The sequence below is a fragment of the Herpailurus yagouaroundi genome, unplaced genomic scaffold (genome assembly GCF_014898765.1).
Source record: "Herpailurus yagouaroundi ecotype Mexico unplaced genomic scaffold, PumYag 190, whole genome shotgun sequence".
NCBI lineage: Eukaryota > Metazoa > Chordata > Mammalia > Carnivora > Felidae > Herpailurus > Herpailurus yagouaroundi.
Genome location: NW_024412421.1, coordinates 22,608,112 through 22,628,918, shown reverse-complemented (window position 1 = coordinate 22,628,918; position 20,807 = coordinate 22,608,112). Strand labels below are relative to the sequence as shown.

General features: G+C 47.8%; 1 protein-coding gene across 1 annotated transcript in view; it reads right to left on the bottom strand.

Moving 5' to 3' along the window:
- Positions 1–20,807, bottom strand: part of ZFHX3 (zinc finger homeobox 3) — a 240,715-nt gene that overhangs the window by 162,057 nt on the left and 57,851 nt on the right. The window contains 1 exon segment of the mRNA XM_040442966.1: positions 1–529. Coding sequence (XP_040298900.1) covers positions 1–483 — 483 coding nt within the window. The 5' untranslated portion in view covers positions 484–529.

The following is a 20,807-nucleotide window of genomic DNA, read 5'->3' as shown; positions in this document are numbered from 1 at the left end:
GCTGCCGCTGCCACAGGCGCCCCCGCTTTGGGTCAGCTGGCTCAGGCTCTCGACAATGTAGGCCGAGCCATCGGGCTGGTAGACTATCTCCCCAGCCAGGTTCTCCACATCACTCTCCTCGTCCCCCTCCTCACTGGTGTCGCTCCCGCTCTCCTCCCTCAGGGGCAGCGGGGGGCGCGCGCTGGGACAGTGGTGCTCCATGTAGGTCTGCAGGCTGGCGAAGGAGGCCGAGCACCCGTTGCAGCTGACCTCCTTGCCGGCGGGCTCGGCGGTGGGGCCGGCCGAGGCGGAGCTCTCCGCGAGGCGCTCATTGAAGGGGGCCCTCAGGCTGTCCAGGGGCCCGTGGTTCTCGCTTGTGGACTGCTCCATGCTACTGGGTTTGTCGGGGAGGTGGGTGCTGTTGAGTTCAGTCCATTGCTGGTGCTGAGGGATACCGCACCCATTGTCCTTCCCCGAGACGACGGGCGAGTCACAGCCTTCCATGGTAAGGCCTGCGTAGAGCTTTCATTGCACCCAGTACGGATCGGACCTGAAGAGCGGAGGCAAGGGGGGGAGAGGAGGGAGAGAGGGGGAAGAGAGAGAGAAAGGAAAGAGGTTAGGAGGGCCGAGGCTAGGTCCCGCACAGAGCACTCTAACAGGCTTCTGTCCACACCCACAACAGAGACCGCCAGGGCAGCAGGGACCCCGGCCATCTCCCCCACGTCGTCCAATGAACGCGCAGAGGGCGGGTGAGAGCCCGAGGCATGACGGCCAGGGTCCGTGGCATGAGTGGGGAGCATGGGGACGGGGGGGGGGGGGGCAGACAGGAGACTCCCTCCTTGTCTTCAGACTGTCGGCTCCTCTCCCCCTGGAGACCGGTTCGAATTTCTGTTCTTTGCGAGCACGGTGTGAGAGTCGGTGCTGGGCCTCGAGCCACAGCAGAGGAAGAGGGCCACATTATCTTGCCAGGCCCCACCAAGGACGCAGAATGGCGGCCCTACCGAATAGAGATGGCCAGCTCAAAGTCACTGCCGGCTGCCCACGCTGTCTGTGGGGCAAGGGGACACCAACAGGGAAGGATGGACGAGAGGAGAAAGGTTTTGCACCCCCAGAGAAGGCTGGTAAACCTGCAAGAGGATACGCTAGCTGATTTAGAGGTGAAGCTGCTGCTGTTGCTCTTACTGGCCAAACGTCTAGTTTGAGAAGTTCAAAGGAAAGTGATGGAGGGCTGCAGGGCTCAGAGAGCAAGCCTGCAGGGCCCAGACACGCTCTGCAGGCCCTCGACAGGTCCTATGCCTGCTTTCATCCTCTGTGGATCTGGGAAGCATCATCCCATTGTACAAACAGTAACACTGAGGAGCTAAATCTACAAACAGGCCCAATGCCGCCCCGACACTGTGAAGCAGATGGCAGATCTCCAAAATCCCATCTCCAACCCCGCCCCCCTGAACCCACTGAGCGAGCACTCCTGCTTGTGAGTGAGCTGGCTTCAGACTAAAAACGTGATGGTGCAAAATCTGAGCTTGACGTATCTGGGAAGACTCTCAACTGGCCGGCTCCCCCTCCGGCAGCGTCGATCTTGCCCTGTCTGGATGGAGCCCGGTCACCACTGGTGTGGCGGTTTCTGCTGTCAGGGATCCTAGCGGCAAGCCGAGACGGCAGCTGGGCTCCACCGGCCCCCATTCCACACCTGCCTCGTAGTTATTAGTAGCTGCTCAAGCAGCTGTCCTTCAGCCCCGGGGCTTTTCTGCTTCCGACTGGAGTGCCACAGAGCTGAATCTGCCCTCTGAGACTTCGCATCCCTGGGGAGGGAGGCATCAGATCCCCCGCCATCGCTCTGCTCCTGTGGCCACATCATCACAGGGGCATTTCTTCCATCCCGGCATGGATCCTACAGTCGACTCAGCCTCTTGGACGGCCCCGATTGTTCAGCTGCAAATCCCAGGCCACACTCCCCCCTACACCTCCTTCCTGGAGAACATTTGGCTGCTTCTCCACCCAACATCTCATTCATACACATCGGAGGAAGGTTTTGGCCGGGTTTGGTCTCTCTCCTTCCCCACCCCACCCCTATGTTCCATTCTTTTTCATTTCTTGATTCTTGACTGCACAGTAAGCCAACAGCTCCCCCTCGGGAAAAGACAGGAAAGGCAGGTTTACCCGAAGTCTCTGGAGAAATAGCTTTGGAAAAACGTGTCCTGTTTTGTTCAACACACACACACACACACACACACACACACACACACACACGGCACCTCTCAAGCTTATAACCTCAAATTCCATTACAACAAAGTTCCGTGTGCCTTAGAAAAGGCACATTGATTTTAAACAGAGATAACTACATGAAACCAAACCACACAGCAAATGCGATGGGACTTCAGAAGGCTTAGCTGGGATACAGGTGAGAATCCAGGGTGGCTCTTCTTAAGGATGCGCCTGATTGGCTGGACGACATCTGATTGACAGCTCAGGCCAAAAAGGTTGGCAGGCTGAAGGGGCGGGAGGGTTAACAGCCCGATTGTAAAATCAATGTCATAAATGCTTGGTAAGTTACAGGAACATGCTGGAAGGGGAGGCCACGATTGATAAAGGAGAACAGCTTTGATGCTTCACTAGGGACTTGAGTATCGACAGCAAAGCCAATCTCCTCTCCAGCCTGGGCTAGGCCAGAGAAACCTGCAAGCGTTTACCAATTAATTGGTGGGCTTTTCTTGTTCAGCTCTCTCTTACCTCCTCCTCCACAAGCCATCCAGCTAGGCAGTCGGGACCTACAAAAACTTGCCTAACTTTTCTGTTCCCAAGCAAAAGGTGTCCAGCAAGGATGACACTGTGGCCACCTATAAAAGACAGATGACCCCGTGGTGGTGCCACCTGCCCCATCAGAGAGGACACGTGGAATACCACTCATTCACACAGAGTGACGACAGCCCATTAAGACACCAGTGGGATAGAAGGGTCCACTTCAGGATCGAGGCTCTGGGCTTCCTTTCAATGCATGCTGGCCACAACAGGCAGAACCATTTCTACCTTGCTAAGTGAGGTGTGCTTCTGGGACAAGTAGCGTCATTCTTCACCAGGGCGCCTGTGAAATGCAGTCTCTCAGGCCCCGCTCCAGATCAGGATCTGCATTTTAACATGATCCCCTGGGGACAGGCATTAAAGCTTGAGACACTCTCTGCTTCACAACATCTTCACCAGATTGCCATCTTTTCCATGCTTGATGCCTGGACTGCTAGGTAGCCAGGCAGGATTGGTCTTAGATTCCCCCACCGATTCCGGGGAGGTGCATGGATGGGGTGGGAGGTGCAGAGAAGGGACCTGAGGGTAGAGATGAAGCAATCCCTTAAACCTGCCCAATCCTTCAGCTCAAGGACCTCAGGCTCTCCAGAACTCTCCCACCCGACCGGCTGTCCCTCTCGCTCTGTTTATCAGCCAGTCAATAAGAAAAAGGTAGTTCTTACTTAAGGAGGCAGAAGTCAACTCGGCAGGTCGATCAGCACTCTGTCTGTAAACACGGTTTCCCGTAAAATCAATGATCTTCAGTTACAGAGGGCAGCCTGGGAACCCAGCAGGTCCCCACGCGCTCACACGCAGGCCCACCGGCAGCCTCCATTGAGACCCTCACACCCCACCCCGAGCTCTGCACCCCATCCCCTCACCCTTCACTCGTGCCAGGGCCAGCTCACGCATACCAACTTACAACCCTTCCTGCAGCCTGCTTGTCTTCTGCTGCTTGTGACCCCAAATTCCCTTCCAAACACAGACACACTCTACTCATGACCTCCCAGTATGGTACTCAACATGGTCTGTGCATGGTTTTAAGACATCGGTTAGATTTCAAAAGAGCACATCTTTCCAGTAAGACGTTCAATGGCAGATATAGGAGTGATCTAGTTCTCTCACACTCATTCTCTCTTAGTGTTTAAATCTGCCATGTGAGAAGTAGTCTTGTACAGAAAGTTCCAACATCATCATCAAAAGCCCCCACCCCTGCTCCTGTCACAAGTTACAGTCCCCCTGGAACCTACCTGGGAAGCTCCCCTGTATCAGCCTTTATTTACCAAAGATTGTTTAAAATGATAAGTCTCCCTATTACCCCAGGCCTCACCGCTAACAAGGTCATTCATCTCCCTCTTTCAACCAAGAAGATGTGCTAGGACAATTTTCTGACACTGCTTTAAGGAGACAGGACTGGTACAATGCAACAGTTACTGGGAAGCTGGGCGGGGGGCAGGATATAGTTGTTAGAGAGGGGAGGGGTTCCTGCTGTTGCTCCAGCTCCCAGAGAATTAAACACGAACAGTCACACTGTGTAATTTTAAATTGTTAATTAGCACAGGGTTAATTAGGCGGTCCTTTCACAAGAGGCTGTTTGGCAGAAAACCAAGAAAAGAAACAAAGGGGAAGAAGAGAAAAACAGAGAATCCAGACTGCGAGAAACTGTTGCCTCCGCGAGTAATCCGTGCTGCATGCCAGAGAGAAGTGAAGTAGCAGGCAAACCATCCTCCACGAGCAGCTTGCTTGCTCTGCTGGACCGCCAGCCAGGGAACACCATACTCCACAAGCAGCCTGCTCAACTGGAGAGCCAGCCAGGGAGCACCATCCTCCAGGAGCAGCCTGCTCTGCTGCGCTGGAGGGCCAGCCAGGGAGCACCATCCTCCACGAGCAGCCTGCCCTGCTCTGCTGGAGGGCCAGCCAGGGAGCACCATCCTCCACGAGCAGCCTGCTTGCTCTCCTGGAGGGCCAACCAGGGAGCACCATCCTCCACAAGCAGCCTGCTCTGCTCTGCTAGAGGACCAGCCAGGGAGCACCATCCTCCAGGAGCAGCCTGCTCTGCTCTATTGGAGGGCTAGTCAGGGAGCACCATCTGCCAGGAGCAGCCTGCTTGCTCTCCTGGAAGGCCAGTAACGGAGCACCATTTTCCTGAAGGCAATCTGGCAATAGGTATCAACAGCCTCAAAAAACACACATGCCCTTTGACTCAGCAATTCCCCAATTCTAGGAAACAACCCAAGATACACGGCGGAGATACAGTATTATTCATCACAACATTTTCAACAGGAAAAAAAAAAAAAGAAGACGGAAATAATCTGGTGAAAGAAGGGGCTCTCTAAATAAATGATACTGCATAGAGTTCCCTAAGACAATATAAAGTATCACTGTTTAAAGAAAGTACTTATAGGAGTGGGAAAATGATCACAGAGGATATTGAGTGAATGAAGTATCTATAGGTCTGCACATGGAAAATACAGGAGGTTTGTATCAGAACTTTTTAAATGGTAATCGCTAGGGGATGAGGTTATGGGTGACTTCCTTTCCTCCTCTGTGCCTTTCTTTCCCAAAGCTTTTAAAAATTAAAACCATCCTAAGGGAAGCCATCGCTTCTAGAATTAGGCATCCTGGGAAGGCCTACAGATGCCACGCCACCCTCATAACCACTGTGTGAGACGGATGTTCTTTATATCCCTGTCTTTAGGATGGGAAAACTGAGTTGTGCACGTTCTACAGCCCAAATGATAAATCCATCATCTGGCTGTGAAGTCTGTCTCCTTAGCCACTCTCCTACGGTTTTCTTTAATGTCTATTTCCCAAAAAGAACTCCAGAAATATCCGACATTCAAATTCAATCTTTATATGTAACCGAGGACTGTTCTAAGATCATGGGAATCCAAGATTGTTATGTGAAAAAACATGCCCCTTCGAGGCCCCTGGGTGGCTCAGTCAGTTAAGCATCTGGCTCCTAATTTCAGCTCAGGTCATGATCTCACGGTTCTGTTAGCACAGTCTGCTTTGGGATTCTCTCCCTTTCTCCCTCTTCTCCCTCTCCCTCTCTCTGTCTCTGTCTCTCTCTCTGCCCCTCTCCTGCTTGCACTCTCTCAAATAAACATTTAAAAAACAACTATGCCCATTCACACACATGCCCCTTTTTTTTTGGAGGGGGTGGAAAGCTACTTGGATATCTCTACACAGGAGAAGGGGTAATGAGAATTGGGGGAGGTATTACAAGGAACTGACCGGCAGCTCATTATCCTGACTTTTTTTTTTTTTTTTTTAAGACAAAAAGGCAGGAACACCTGGGTGGCTCAATCGGTTGAACGTCTGACTTTGGCTCAGGTCATGATCTCACGGTTCGTGAGTTCAAGCCCCACATCAGGCTCACTGCCGCCAACACAGAGCTCACTTCAGATCCTCTGCTCCCCCCTTTCTCTCTGCCCCTTCCCTGCTTGCACTCTCTCTCAAAAGTAAATAAATGTTTAAAAAAGAAGAGGAAAAAAGGCAGATTCCAGAGACTATAAAAGAAAAAAATGTATTCATTCATTCATTCACTCACTCATTCATTATTTACTGTGTACCCAGTATGTGTCAGATGCCAGGGAATTAATGATCCAGGTCTCAGTGTACATTCTCGTGGGGGATAGACCACAAAGAAATAGAACTTTAAGTGGTAGAAAACACTTAGAAATAATATAAAGCAAGAAAAGGGGAAAAAGTAATGTGTGTGTATATCATTTTGGATAATGATACTAGATTTTAAAAAGATACGCTGGAAATTGCATATTGCAAGTTCCCCATAGTTTTAGAACAGATTCAACAGTTACTGGATAGCATCTAGGAGGAAAAAATTTTTTTTTCAAAAAGGAGGTCCTGAGATATTAACAATTAGCTGTAGGTTCAGTAAGAACATTCACATAAAATAAACTGAAAAGTAGCTTCACTTAAGTTCACAGATCTGAGAAATGCACTAGAGAGTACTTTTTGATTTGACTTTTTTTAAGTTTATTTATTTATTTTTGAGAGAGAGAGAAAGAGAACAGGGGAGGGATAAGACAGAGATAGAGAATCCCAAACGGACTCCATGCTATTAGCATGGGGCCCGATGCAGGGCTCCAACCCATGAACTGTGAAATCAATCAGCTTGAGCTGAAACCAAGCCCCCCAGGCGCACCAAAGTACTTTTTGATTTTAATAAGGTATAGCAAAGTTTATCATATCTTTGTATCCAGGACAGAAGATGTCTTGCAGATAACAAAGTCTGGCTGATTCTACAGCTGACAGATGCTGTGACTTGAAGTACCCACTCAAAGGTCAGTGTGTCTAGTGACGTGCCTCAACATTCTGTCTTGTGCCCGGTTCCCTTCGCTCCCATCAACAGTTTGAGGGATGAGACCAGGCACACCCAACGCTATGTGAAGGACATAGAGCTAAGAGGACTAACTCCTATGCCAGATTGTGATGTCACGACAAAAGATATGATCTCAGCTAGTGGGAGGGACAGGCCCAAACAAACAAGATGAAATTTTGAAAGATGAAGTTTGAAGCCCTGTATTTTAAGTTCACACAATCAGTAAAACCAACAGACACTGGAAGAGACTTGATTAACAAGAGTTCATGCAAAAAATACCCGGGGGTGTTACTGCACTACAGATCCAGTGCAAGCACAAAGCTGACATGGCGGCCAAAGATGGAAATGTGATCTCTAGCTATAGGACTACACCACACCCGGTGAAACTCAGTAGGGTTCAAAGGCCCATCATTTTCTTTCTCTACATGAAGAATGTTACAATCCACTCAAGAGAATCTCATATGAGGGGTCCTGACAAACCAGAGCATGGTCAGATGGCAGACCAGGAACCGTCTGAAAGAGAAGAGAGAACTCCCACTGCAAGGCAAGCCAACTCTCCTCAACTATGCCTGTTACATAACAATGGGAATTAGTTACATGTGGTCTACCTAGCTTCAGGGTTTAACTACGAGTAACGCAGGGAACTTAATAGGAATTCGAGTTCGGTTTCATACGAATGAAAGTCTTTCTCAAGATTATCCAAGTTCTCAAATCTAATGTTGACTTTGTGAAATACTGCTCCCCGGTTCTATGAATGGAGAAAGGGATTTTGCCGTGGCCAGAAGGTTCCATCAGGCAGTCTATGAAGGTCCCGTGAAGGGTGAAGATGCCCCACTTGTCAATCGGGTCACTCAGTCAACTTTAACCTCCTTCTCTGTGATCCCGCAGTAGCATTTTGCAGATGGAAACACATTGCAATTCTGGGGTTACTGCACTGCTATCATCATCTGTTGACTGGTCTACCTCTGCCATTCGTCTGTTCCATGTCTCATTCATCTCTGTATCTTCCACATCCAAGATGTGATAGGTGGTGAATGAAACTGTAGGGAAAATTAAGGTATTGGGAGAAATAATACTTGGAGGGGGGGAGAGGACCCCTGAACATGCTCTGTTTCTTTTTGTCTCTGTTGAAGAAATGTCTGGTGTAACCTTCCTCTACTCAATGGAACCAGGGCTCCTTGAAGAAGTAGCCAATTCTTGGGCCGGGGCAAGGAAGAGCCCAAGATGGGCCTGAAGCATCTTTCTGAGCCAAAACGTAAGAAGGTGCTCTCAGAATGGAGGCAGTGTGCTGAAAGGAAACAGGAGCAGGCTGCAGGGGCTCCCACTTGCTCAAACTGGGACAATCTGAGCAAGAAAATTACATGAGAGTAAAGGTTTACAACTCAACGTATAAAATAAGAGTGCTTAATTGTGCGCTTTGTAAAAAAAAATGTAGGATTAGGGAAAGTTCTTGCTTAGAACAGAAATCCAACTAATAAATGCAGAGGGAATCATGGAGTTAGAAGATCACCATTTGGTAACTATCATAATTATAATCCATTCAGGAAGGAATCAATGGATACTGAAACTGGTGGATGAAAGTCTGAACTGTAACAAGATATTTACACAGTCTCCAAGTATCTCCCCATAAGATACTTACTAATTACAGGAGGAAAAACAGTAACTTTACCGTAGAGACACCTGGCAATACCACCTTCACCGCATGATCAAAGTTAACATCACCAGGAATGAGACAAATAGACATCATGTGCCTCCTGAGAGGTTATGCCGAGAAGAACAACATCCCTTCCCTGACATTCCTGACAAAAAATGCAAAACCTGAAGCTAATCATGAGGGAACATCAGACAAATCCAAATTGAGGACAGTCTACAAAATGTCCTATGCTCTTCAGATATGTCAGCGTCATGAAACAGAAAGACTGAAGAACTGTTTCAGATTAAAGGAGATTAAAGAGACATGACAAATGAACATCACACCTAATCTGGATTTTTTTTTTCCTTTAAAAGGCAAAATTGGGACAATTGGCAAAATGTGAATAAGGTCTGGAGGTCAGTAATAGTCATAGATTAACTTTCTAATTTTGATAACTATGTTAATTTTCGAATTTGGTAACTATGGTGTGGTTATATACAAGGACATCTTTTTTTTTTTTCCCCAGGAAAAATACACTGATCTATTTACAGATGATGTTTCAATTTTCAAGTGGCTTAGGAAAAAACCTGAAATAGAGTGTGTGCGTGTGTACCTACACACATCCATACATATAGACAGAATCTGAGATGATGTTAACGTGAGGAGGTCTGACTAATGAGTATACGAGAATCCTTTGTTCTATTATTACAACTCTCCTGTACGCCTAGGATTATGTCAAAACAAAGAGAAAAGAGTAACTATCCGATGTAAGAACTCCCCACATTGAAATGCCAAAAATACACATGAACAGCCAACCCACCCTGATCCCCATTCTCCTTTTTTTCCCCCTGTGAACTGCACTGCTGGCACAGCTTCAGGAAAGAAGCAGGCTACAAGGCTGGACAGTGAGGGGTAGACAGACAAAAACAGAAAACTGAGCTTCCCTACACCTAGATGAGAGGTTCTAGAGAGAGCTAACTGGAGAAGTCACATGACCATTCTAACTTGGGCAGAAAGTCCAGTAACGCATCGTTGAAAGACATTCACCCAAGACATGCATGATCCTGGATCGGGACAGATTTTCCAAACCTGGTGAATGCAGTTCTAAATATAAGGACAAGGGCAGCCACCATAAAAAAAGAAGAATCCCAGGAGCTACAGAGGGGGAGCACTGCTAAATCTAGAGTAAAACAGAGAGAGACAAATACACGGCAATGAAAAACCATCCCCACATCTCCCCGCAACACCCAAAGGCTACCCAGATTCTGAGATAAGTAGAAAACTCATTCAAGGGGCAAATAAATAATACGCTCATCTGTGTAGCTTAGAATCCACTGAAGAACCATATCCAATTCCATTCTATGCCTTCTACAATAACACGATTTGTATACTGCTACTGTGTGGAAGTCAGAAGTGTGAAAGCCTAAAAAGGTGAGATTCCATCGCTTGGTAGCAATTTCCCAGTAGCTTTAAGAATGATTCTGTGGGGCGACTGGGTGGCGCAGTCGGTTAAGCGTCCGACTTCAGCCAGGTCACGATCTCGCGGTCCGGGAGTTCGAGCCCCGCGTCGGGCTCTGGGCTGATGGCTCGGAGCCTGGAGCCTGTTTCCGATTCTGTGTCTCCCTCTCTCTCTGCCCCTCCCCCGTTCATGTTCTGTCTCTGTCTGTCCCATAAATAAATGAATGAATGAATGAATGATTCTGTAACTATGGCAAGGTCAGAGCACACACACACGTTTGAATGGTCCTTCGTGTTGCAGGAGGTCCACTGCCTGGAAGGCCCAGAGAATCATCCAGGCTCTGGACTTCATGTTTGCTAATGAGTGCATCTGTGCTCTTTCCAGTGTGAACATAAATCAGCCTGGAAGGGAAAACTGCTAGCTCAGTCCATTCTGCAGAGAATCCGTAACTACCGCGATATTCTGGTCACAGTCGAGTCATGGAGGGGAGGAAGAGGGTGTCACACGATCTGAAGGAGAGCCAGGCAAGGAGCCCAGTCTGTGTGCTCTGGTAAAGATGAGCTGGGATTGGAGGAATAGAATTTTTTATTAACCATGTGGATGCACACACATTTCAACAAAGACCAAAGCCATGACTGCAATAATAAAAAGTCAAACTCTCCCAAAGATTCCTTAGGCTCTGCCTTGTTCTGAAAAAGTGTCGCTGGGGCAACTGAACCAGCTGTTCAAGTAACTGTATCAAGTAACTTAGGTACATGCCGAAGTGCTCACACCGCAGCTTCCCACCATATCCTGAAGGCAGACGACCAGCATCTTTGGCCATCACTGGCCTCAGAAGTTCTCTCCTGGCCTAGATTCAAACCGTGAAGCACTGCCCCCATCCCAGATGTCAAGCAACACCTCCTTTCACCATACACAGCCGCTTTAACCACCTTACCGCATCAACTGCCCCTGCGATGTGGGCAGAGCTCCCCCACCCCATCTCTACTCAGCCCCTGCTGCCTTCCCAGCTAAACGGGATCCCTTCCCACCCTCACTGTAACCAATTACTTCAGTGTTTTCTTTGCCAGCACCCACAACTTTTCATCTCCTCCCAATTTCCTCAAAATCCCTCTCCAAAGATCCTATTTCTGATCTCTCCGTTCTTGCTGCTGGGCTGCAGAGTAAAAGCTAGGAGACGAGGTAAAACTGTGCCATCTGGCACATTACAGTTTCAATCTGGCATCTCATGATGTTAAATGTATTTTAAATAATTTCTCCTGATTAAAGCAGTGTGAGTTCATTATAAAAAAAAAAAAAAAGATATGGGCAGAACGACTCACCAGCTAAAATAAAAATCACCTATAATTCCACCAGCCAGAGAGTCACTGGCAGGCAGGACAGTTTTTAGGTGGCTTTTTTTTTTTTTTCCTCCGCACGTCTAGAGATACTGATCTTCTTTTACCAAACTCAGATCGCACTGCTCCTTATGTGAGCTGCCCTTTTGAATGAATCTAGCATGAGAGTTTCCCAGGACATGGAATATTCTTCCTAAGTCAAAACTAATAGCTACATAGATATTGTATGCCTTGGACATAGGATAAAATTTCACTAAATTCTATTACTGGACCTTTAGGCAATTTCTAATATTTTGCTGTCAATGCTACAGTAAACTCTTGTAAGTCTTTGTATATATGCTAATGAAATCACCAACATAAATAAGGAGCGGCTCCATTGCTAACACACTTAGTAGGGCCAGGCATAGTTCTCACCACTTTTTAAATATACGTCATTTCATTTGATCCTCACAACAGCCCGTTTTACAGATGAGGAAACTGAGGCTTAGAAGGTTAAGTATCTTACATATAAGTCACATGCCAGCTAAGTGGGTCTTTGAAACTAGGGAAGCCTTCCTTCCTATTGTAAAGCCTAGGATCTTACCCAAGACGTTACATCTCTGTTTCCTTAGGACATACTTCCGCAAGTGGACTTGCTGGCCTAAAAGCTAACAATGGGTTAGGCTCTCTGGCATATTCCAAAAAAGCCCTTCCAACTCATGCCCAATGGTTTATGAGCATCAATTTTCCTGCACCTTCATCATTAGTGGGTATTATTTTGCTTTAAAAAAATGTCAATTTGGCAGGCAAGAAATGGTATCTCATTTTGACTTATACTTCTTGCTAATAAGACAGGGACCATCTGCAGATACTTATTGGCAATTTATATTTCTCGTGTGAATTGCCTGTTATTTCTACTGCAGGGATGTGTTGTCCTTTCCTTGATGATTAGTAAGAGGGCTGTGTAGGATTTTACTGGGGCTATCTCTTGCTCAACTCTCTACCACATTCCACTACCCTTGAGCTCCTGGATCAGAGTCTGACACACTCGCATCATCAGACAGCACTGCTGTCCTTCCTTCCAACAACCTGTCCTCAGCACCTTCAAGCAAGCAGACTCTGGCCTCTGCTTCACTTCCCCAACGCTGATCTCCTAAAGCCAGGTGAGTTTCTCCTCCTCCGCGAGTTCAATGAGAGCTCTACCGCATTTCTCCAGGTCTACTGTGCAGCAGAAGCAGCTGTGGGGCTCAGTGACGACACACACAGATGCCAGGCCCCATCCCAGAATGCAGGGTCAGGTTCTCTGGACATCACTTCAGATGAGTCAGAAGGCCCTACATCTCCAAGATCTGGTATCCCTACAAGGTCACCAATGTCCGCCTCAGCAGCCAGTAGTTTTTTTTCCTCTTCTATTTTCAACTTCCTCGCTCTCTCCTGCAATCCAAACTGCCAACCACCGCACCCTGAGATTTCCCCTTCATTTCTCTGGCATCCTCCTTCGGCTCTCCTCCTACCTCTCTGATCTCTGGTCTCTGCGTTGCCTGCCCTCTTCCTGTTCCCACAGTTCTCCGTGGATGCACTTTTCCACTTATTTCATAAGACTCCCTCTTGCTTTAACCCACAGAAACCTCTCCTCTCTGTTCTTCTACAGTATTTAACCAGCATATTCTCCCCCTTGGCACTCCGCTCTTATCTCTGTACATCAACTACCTTAACTACTTCTGTGGTTTCAATTACTGAAATTATGTGTTGACTCCCAAAACAAAAATATCCATTCCTAACTTATCACTTGCATGTGGGCCTCATACTTTCAGAAGACCACAAGATGTCTGTAAATGGCTAGCCTTCCCTCACTCAACACTCAGCACGGCTCAACAAGACTGAATGGAAGTGCCCCTCACTGACCACCCTCGTCTCTCTGAATGGAACTCCTGGTGCCATCTTTGATTCCAGAAAACAGAAAGGATACATCAGTCTAGCCTTCCCAAGGTCATATTCATCTGATGCTTTTTCCCATTAGAGTGAACTGCCAAAATATTCAAACTTACACTCTTCACACTGTTGTTTTTTTTTAACATTTACTTATTTTTGAGAGAGCGAGAGAGAGACGGAGTGGGAATGGGGAAGGGGTAGAGAGAGAGGGAGACACAGAATCTGAAACAGGCTCCAGGCTCCGAGTTGTCAGCACAGACCATGATGCGTCGCTTGAACCCACAAAACGTGAGCTGTTGACCTGAGCTGCAGTTGGACACTTAACCAACTGAGCCACCCAGGCGCCCCTCTCTGCACTGGTTTTAAAACACTCTGGAATCTCCTTCTGTGCTACTACTCAGTCACCTCTCTCTAATAGAAGGGTCTCTCCCCTTCATTTTTGCCTCTGTTCCTGCAGTCCCAAGCCCTTCGGATGTCCTCTTCCCCAACATTTATCCAAACCTTGGACATCCTTTAAGTCCCACGCAGGCAAGAAAACCCCTCTGATCACTCAAGCCCACAAAGATCTGCCTCCTCTCTGTCCTACCACACAGAGATTGGTCCTAACGATCATCACCACACGGCCACTAAACTATCGCTCATTTCACCTGGGTCACTTTTAGTTCTACAACTGACTTTAAGCTGCTTGAGGGCAAAAACTGGCTTCTATTTCCATTCATCTCCTACCACAAAGCTGAACAAGTGCGACAGACAAAAACTTGATTAACAGCACACTTTCTCTTTCTAGGAAACACCTTAAATAACAGCGGGAGTGTGTTCATCTCAACATGACCTGTAATTAATCACCAAAGACCCAATCATCCTAATTCTGAGGTTCAGGTACAATACTTGAATATTTCAGCATTCTGTGGTTTATAGTGTTCGTTTCCTTTTCCAAAATTACAGAAGGCTTGAAGTCTACAGAGGCAGCCCTCATTCCAGCCATTTTAAATAACTGGTCCATGAAACATAAATCAGGAAGCCGAGCAAATCCCTAAGTACAATTCTGTTTTCGGGGGGAGGGGAGTCAGGCACGGGCTATACACTAATGACTGCATACAAGATTTCTGCCCTATTGCCAAGTGTTATCAGAGCCATGCTCAAGAGTTTCATAGGATGATGAGTCTACGAGGGTTCCTGAATTCTTATTAGGGAGTTCTTCGCAGAGCACTGAATTTGAGTAGCAGGAGGACCTGTTGCAGTTCAAGGCTGCACAAGCCCATGACAAACTCAACTTGGGCAGACTCTCTGTCTGCACTTGCAGTCTTGGGAAGGAATGCAGGTAGAAACAGCCCAGGCCTTAACCCTACTTTTATGCCGATCTGATCTACATGGGAACAGATGAGTAACATGTTACGGCTGCTGTTCTCTGGTCTGCGGCACCATCTGGAAAACCCCATCCAACTTTCCTGGAGAGAGGAGATTCTATGCTCTCCAGTAACTCCCCCACCTGTTGTACAGGGGACGATCGGGAAGCCCAGTAAAGGTGAGGTGAGTGGTGGCCTCAGGGCGGGGGAAAGTCTCCCTCCACTGGCATCTCCAAAATGGCTCTGAAAGAGGGGTGTCTTTCCCTCTCGGCAGGAAGAAAGCCACTGGTGGGCTCTCTGGTGGCAGTGGGCACTGGCACAAGGCTCCAGAACTGGCACCACGAGCAAACAAGCAAGGGTTGCCCTTCCAAGGCTCATTAATGTGGCAACACACACACACACACACACACACACACACACACTCTCGAAGACATGCGCGCGCGCGCGCGCACACACACACACAGGGTCACTCACCAGTGCAGGCACAGAAGCTCTTCACATCTCCCCTGGCTCATTAGCATAAGCAGCTTTTTGAGCAGCAGGGAGCAAGAGGGACCACTAAATAGAGCAGGAAGGGAAGCTGTAAGACCCGGGCCACTGCCAAGGGCATGAAGAAAGGATCACCATGCAAAAGCGAAACCACCCCAAAGGGTCGCTCAGGAAGGGTGTGTCGTGGCTGGAGGCCCTCAGATGCCCCTCTGGGCTGAACTTGCCAAGCATTCTCCCAACTTCGTATTTGGCTAGACTGTAGCCAGCAACTCTGTCACATAATTTCCTCCTCGAGAGCTTTGTTTTCACTCAACTGAAGATCTGAGAGGCGCCTATTTCATACTGGGTAGTCCTTACATCCCAGGGGCCTAAAAGGAGCTCTTTCAAATGCCAATGCCCTTCCTTAGGGCAAAGTGGGAGAGCTGCAAGAACAGCCATCAGGACCTTGAAGGACCTCAAGACAGCCTGAAGAGGTGCAGAGTCTGTTTGCCCCGAGTGTGCTTCAAGCACTTCCAAATTCCAAAGCTTTAAAACCCAGCGGGGTGGGTATGAACCTGAATGCCATGTCCTATTCTTCACAGCCCCTTCCCCATCCCACGTGGCATTTAAGAAATCCATCATGTGCACTGTTACTTTTCGTCAAGAAAAACAGATTGAGACACAGTTACCATTGGCCACTTCAAAGAGTGGCCCTGGGAATTAGGCAAAACAACAAAGGAAAATTTCTTCTTCAAGCGCAAGGATCCAATAGTTTGCACTTCCTCAACCCTCTGGAAGCCGCCCCAAGAACAAAGTGACTGTGGGTAATAATTATACCCTCTCAAACACAGCAAAAAAAAAAAAAAAAAAAAAAAGGGCCCAGATGGTCTTCCTCCTCTTGCTGTTCCAAATGCTGCTTTTGGGTCAATAGCTACTGTGAAACCTCACCAAGGTCCACGTTAAATAGTACTTGGATTAATTATGCTTGAAAGTCTCTTATCCAAGCACTGCTAAGACCCAATGATTGAGTTTGGGAACGAGTGTGGTTACATATTTTTCCTTAATGGCTTCCTGAACACCCTGGTTAGGTCCGATCCCTGGGGGCGACTTGCCAGTTCGAGTCATAAAATGTGATCAATGTAGATCAAGACCCTGTGCTAAGTGTCTAAGAGGAGAGGAGAAACGTATTTGTACAAACATATGAAAAATGCATGTTAACATAAAGAACTTCAGCTTCCGTTCTGAGCAGGCACCAGCTTCTCCTTTGGCCCCTAGAGCTCTGCTCATGCCTCCACAACTTCCAGCCAGCCATCCTGATCTTGGACAGCGCCAGAACCAGAGAACGTTGTGGATACTGTTCCTGTATCTCCAGAAGATTCCCACATGAAGTCAGGCTAACATCAGGGCAATCCAACCTGGCCAGTTAACGAGCCACAATAACACAGAGGCTCCTGGGGTTCTGGCCCTATTCGTCTTAGTTTTAAGCTCCTCTGCAGAATACTAAGCCCAAAACTCAGTAGCTGCTCTAATGATTTTTATTCCTTCACACAACAAATATTGACTGAGCGCCTTAGAACATATACAGCATCCTTAGCAATACACAGACCTACTAGCTTGCTCTCATTAGAGGCCAGATGTGTCAAATAAGAGTATGGACGGTGACAATCGGGGCACTGCCAGGGACAGACTCAACACTTCCATGGCCACTGGATTCACTGTAGCAACACCGATCCAGGGTACTGCTCCCCACCATTCCAGACTCTTCCTGCTCTCCTGCCACAATCTGTCCTGCTCCTGACCAGATGTACTCAGTGATGACCTCTGAGGTCCACTACACTCAAAAACATGGTTTGACTATTCCAACACCTGGTCTGCCAAGTTGTGCCACTGCCCTGAGAACCTACGGCGCTGGGGACATCGCTGCCCCCGCACTTCAATGTATCCCTTCCACGTTCCCCAGCTGTACTAATCCCTCTCGGGAGGTCTCGCCCTCAATCCCCATGGAGGTGAAGGACTGTAGGAACATTAAGGATGTTTGAGATCAACCATTTCCCAACAGCCCAGAATTTTTCCCATCCTGGGATGAAGGGCGTGAGAAACTGCCAGAATCCATGAAACGGCCTTCACACAAGCATTTATTTCCCTCCGATGCTGTCAAGTTGACAAGAAATGAGCTGATTCCACGTCTACTCGCTCCTCGCAGGTGATCCAACACGTTTCCCACCTCCTCACCTGCCCTTAATATTCCCCATCCTGGTTTCTTTGGCCTCAGTTCCTCTTTGGGATGGACTCGGTGACTTTACAGGCTCCACACACCTAAGTGGCAGAATATTCTGGAGGCAGAGTCTGGTCTCCCCCAGTCTTATCGAGAGCTCCTGGGGTTGCCACGTGCCCAGGTTCACTGGACACCTCAGGGAGGTGGCTCGGCCCAGCTTCCACATGACCGAACAATGCCCTTTCATGGAGCATCGTGTTCCTGACACAGTACTGGGAGTTTCCGGGACACACACGGGGGGCGGGGGGTTGGGGGGGGGGTCTTGTTCTCAATGGGCTGATAAACAGAAGCATCAAGTCTGCGAATTCAAATGAACCAGCTCTGCAAAGTCTATTCAGCAACGTTCCCTCAGCTTCCAGCTATCCCCCACCCCCAGCCATCTGGTTCCTTGTCACAGGCCATAGGAGAAGCTGTGGTTTCTGTAATTCCTCTGGTGTCTAACTGTGGGCGACGCAGGAGACAGGAAAGCAGATACCACCCGGGGTATATATGCCTATCACACAACAATTCTACTGACCTGGGAAGTAGGGCAGGAAAATCGTGTGCGTAATTTTGAATCATCCACACGTAAGGGGTCTCCAGAGAGACAGTTCAGGGGAAGTGAGTGGGGAATAAAGGGGGCGAAGAAAATGGACTGAGAATTTTCTCTTTCTTTCCTTCCTCCCTCCCTTCCTTCCTTCCTCTTTCCTTCCTTCCTTTCTTTCCTTCTTTCTCTCTATCTCTTTTTAAAGGAATCTTTCCCAAGCATTCACTACCCAGCCCTTTCCGCCTCCGGGATGGAAAGTGTTACTCAGCTGCAAGGCCTCTTGCTAATTGTGGGTTTTTATTTTTATTTCCTATTACCCTCTCGCACGCCTGATGAGATTATTTTACCGGAACTGACACAGCTGGAAGCAGCAGGCATACGTGGAGCCTCTGAGGAGGTGATGCAATTTCATTTTCATTGATCAGAAATCAGCAGGGCAGTAAGTGATGGGAAATTCCATTAGAAGAGAACTTGCAAGCCATGAGCCTCAACTTCCTCGCCACACCCACGCCCCCCCCCCCCCTCCACCGCCCTGGGGTCTCGCCTTCCTCTGGACAAAGTCCGCACAGAGCAGAGGATGGGAAATGCTCTCCTCAACATGGCAACGGGAAAAGAAGTTCCACGCTGCTGGCTTCCGAGAGCAACAACGGGACTCCTTCAACCCACAGGGGCATCTCAGCTCTTGTCTGTCAATTACGGAGAAGTTTTCCAGGGATCCAGAATAGGAGTGCTCAGAATCAAGCTCCAAAGCTCTTCAAATCAACACTTAAAGGATCCTTTCCCCAGGGTCAACCCCTAAGAAGAGAGACGGCCACTAAATAATCTTTGTACATATATCCCCCAACCACTCGTAGAAATTATCCTGAAGGCACCTACCATTTTTGAGCACCTACTGTGTGCCAGACACTGTGCTAGGCGGTCCACACGCACAAACTCGGATCCTCCCCTAACACTCCAGGATGACCATTTATCCGTCTTCTCTCTTGGGCAGTGGAGGAGGCAGAGTTCCAGGGAGGTGAGGGAGAGAGCCAACTGGGACCAATGCCTCACTGGGGGTTTGCAAGACTCTTACCAACAGCGAAGGCAGGCTGAGTGAGAGCCCATGGGAAAACTTGCTCACTCACACTTGGGTCTTAAGATGCAGCACGTCTGACTGTCTGGTCTACGTTTTCCCAGAGATGGCAGTGGACAGATTCTGATTCATCCATCTCCATCGTCCCAGGCATCCCAACAACACAGCCTGTGCCCAGGGCTACAACCAGAAGTGAACTTTGGAATGCATGGATTGGCTACTGTTTCATAGCAGTTAAGATCTCCACCCACCCCCACCCCGCCCCCATGCCCAAACTGTTGGCACAGCAAATACAGCTTCACTCACCAAAGACCTCACGGGGGGAAAAAAGTAAAAGAAGAAAATACCAAAAGCTACTTGGGAAGACAAGTTCTACAGAAAACAAAAACAAAATACATTGCCATCTGAATGGCTCAACAGACTTCCTTTGGCTGTTTTGCCATATAAAATGTGAATCAGAGCAGAACCAGGCCACGGTCACAGAATTAACACTGCTCCAAACACTAAAATAGAAAACTTCTAAGTGCATAAGCGATGACAACAGGTCAAACCAAAATCTGTCAGTAAGCTTTTTCTGAGCACCTAACCTAAGGCTCAACAAAGCAGAGAACACATAAGAAGGGGACCCCTGGCCTCTGTGAGCTTACAAACTAAATCAGATTCACACAAGAATACCCAGCACGCAGTCACTTATTTATCCTGCTTGCGAGAATGCACAATACAACATCAGAGCCTAAATTGAGGCCAGGGCAAAAGAGGAAAGAAAGAAGGGGGGGGGGGGGAACCAAGAGCGTAGGAAAATTTGAGCCAAAACTGAAGCTTAAATGTATGGATACAGTCATAATCAACATAGTGAGCAATAAATTTGGCTCTAAACTTCCTAAAAGTCTAGAAAAAAAAAAAAAACAACACAAAATAGCCTTGTTTTAGGTATACCACTCACAGCAGCCAAGAGACAAAGAGCAAGCCAACTGCTTGGTATTTAGTACCAACAAATTCTCAATTACAAAAACTAGGATAAGGACTGGTAGCAACCGGTACCCATAACCCTGTTTCCCTCTGCTAGAGTTGGAGACCAGTCTCATGGCCTCCTTTGATGGGCAAGAAGAATGACCCCAGACGGTGCTGGGGGTTTGCCCGAAGTCAGCGAGCTCGTCAGTGGCAGAGCTAGGAGGGGGGCCTGGGTCTATCTTCATATGATACTTACAGTGCTGCTGCTACCACACATAGCTATCCTCCATTAGCCTTCAAAATGCACGGGCTGGTCAGGCAGGGGAAGCGGGAGCATACGGAGGCTGGAGTTCGAGGTGGGGGTGCTGTCCTAGATAAAGAGACCTAGACAACTAAATATACTACACAGACCTCCTATGGATACTAATTTTAACAAACCAACTGTAAAAAGCTATTCCACAGACAATCCGATCATTCTGAAAGGTGATATGGGATTGGATGATGTCAAGAGGTTGTTAATTTTGTTATATAAATTCAATATTATAATCACCTTAAAAATGATGAAGCCTCACGGTATCTTTAATAGGCCTTAAAATCAAAGCCAGCGAACAAAAAGATTAAACGTATCTAACAAAAAGTGTATTGTTGTTAAATCTAGATGATGGGTTCATTCTATTATTCCATTTTTCAGAACACATTTTTCTTTTCTTTAAAAGAAAGAAGCTCT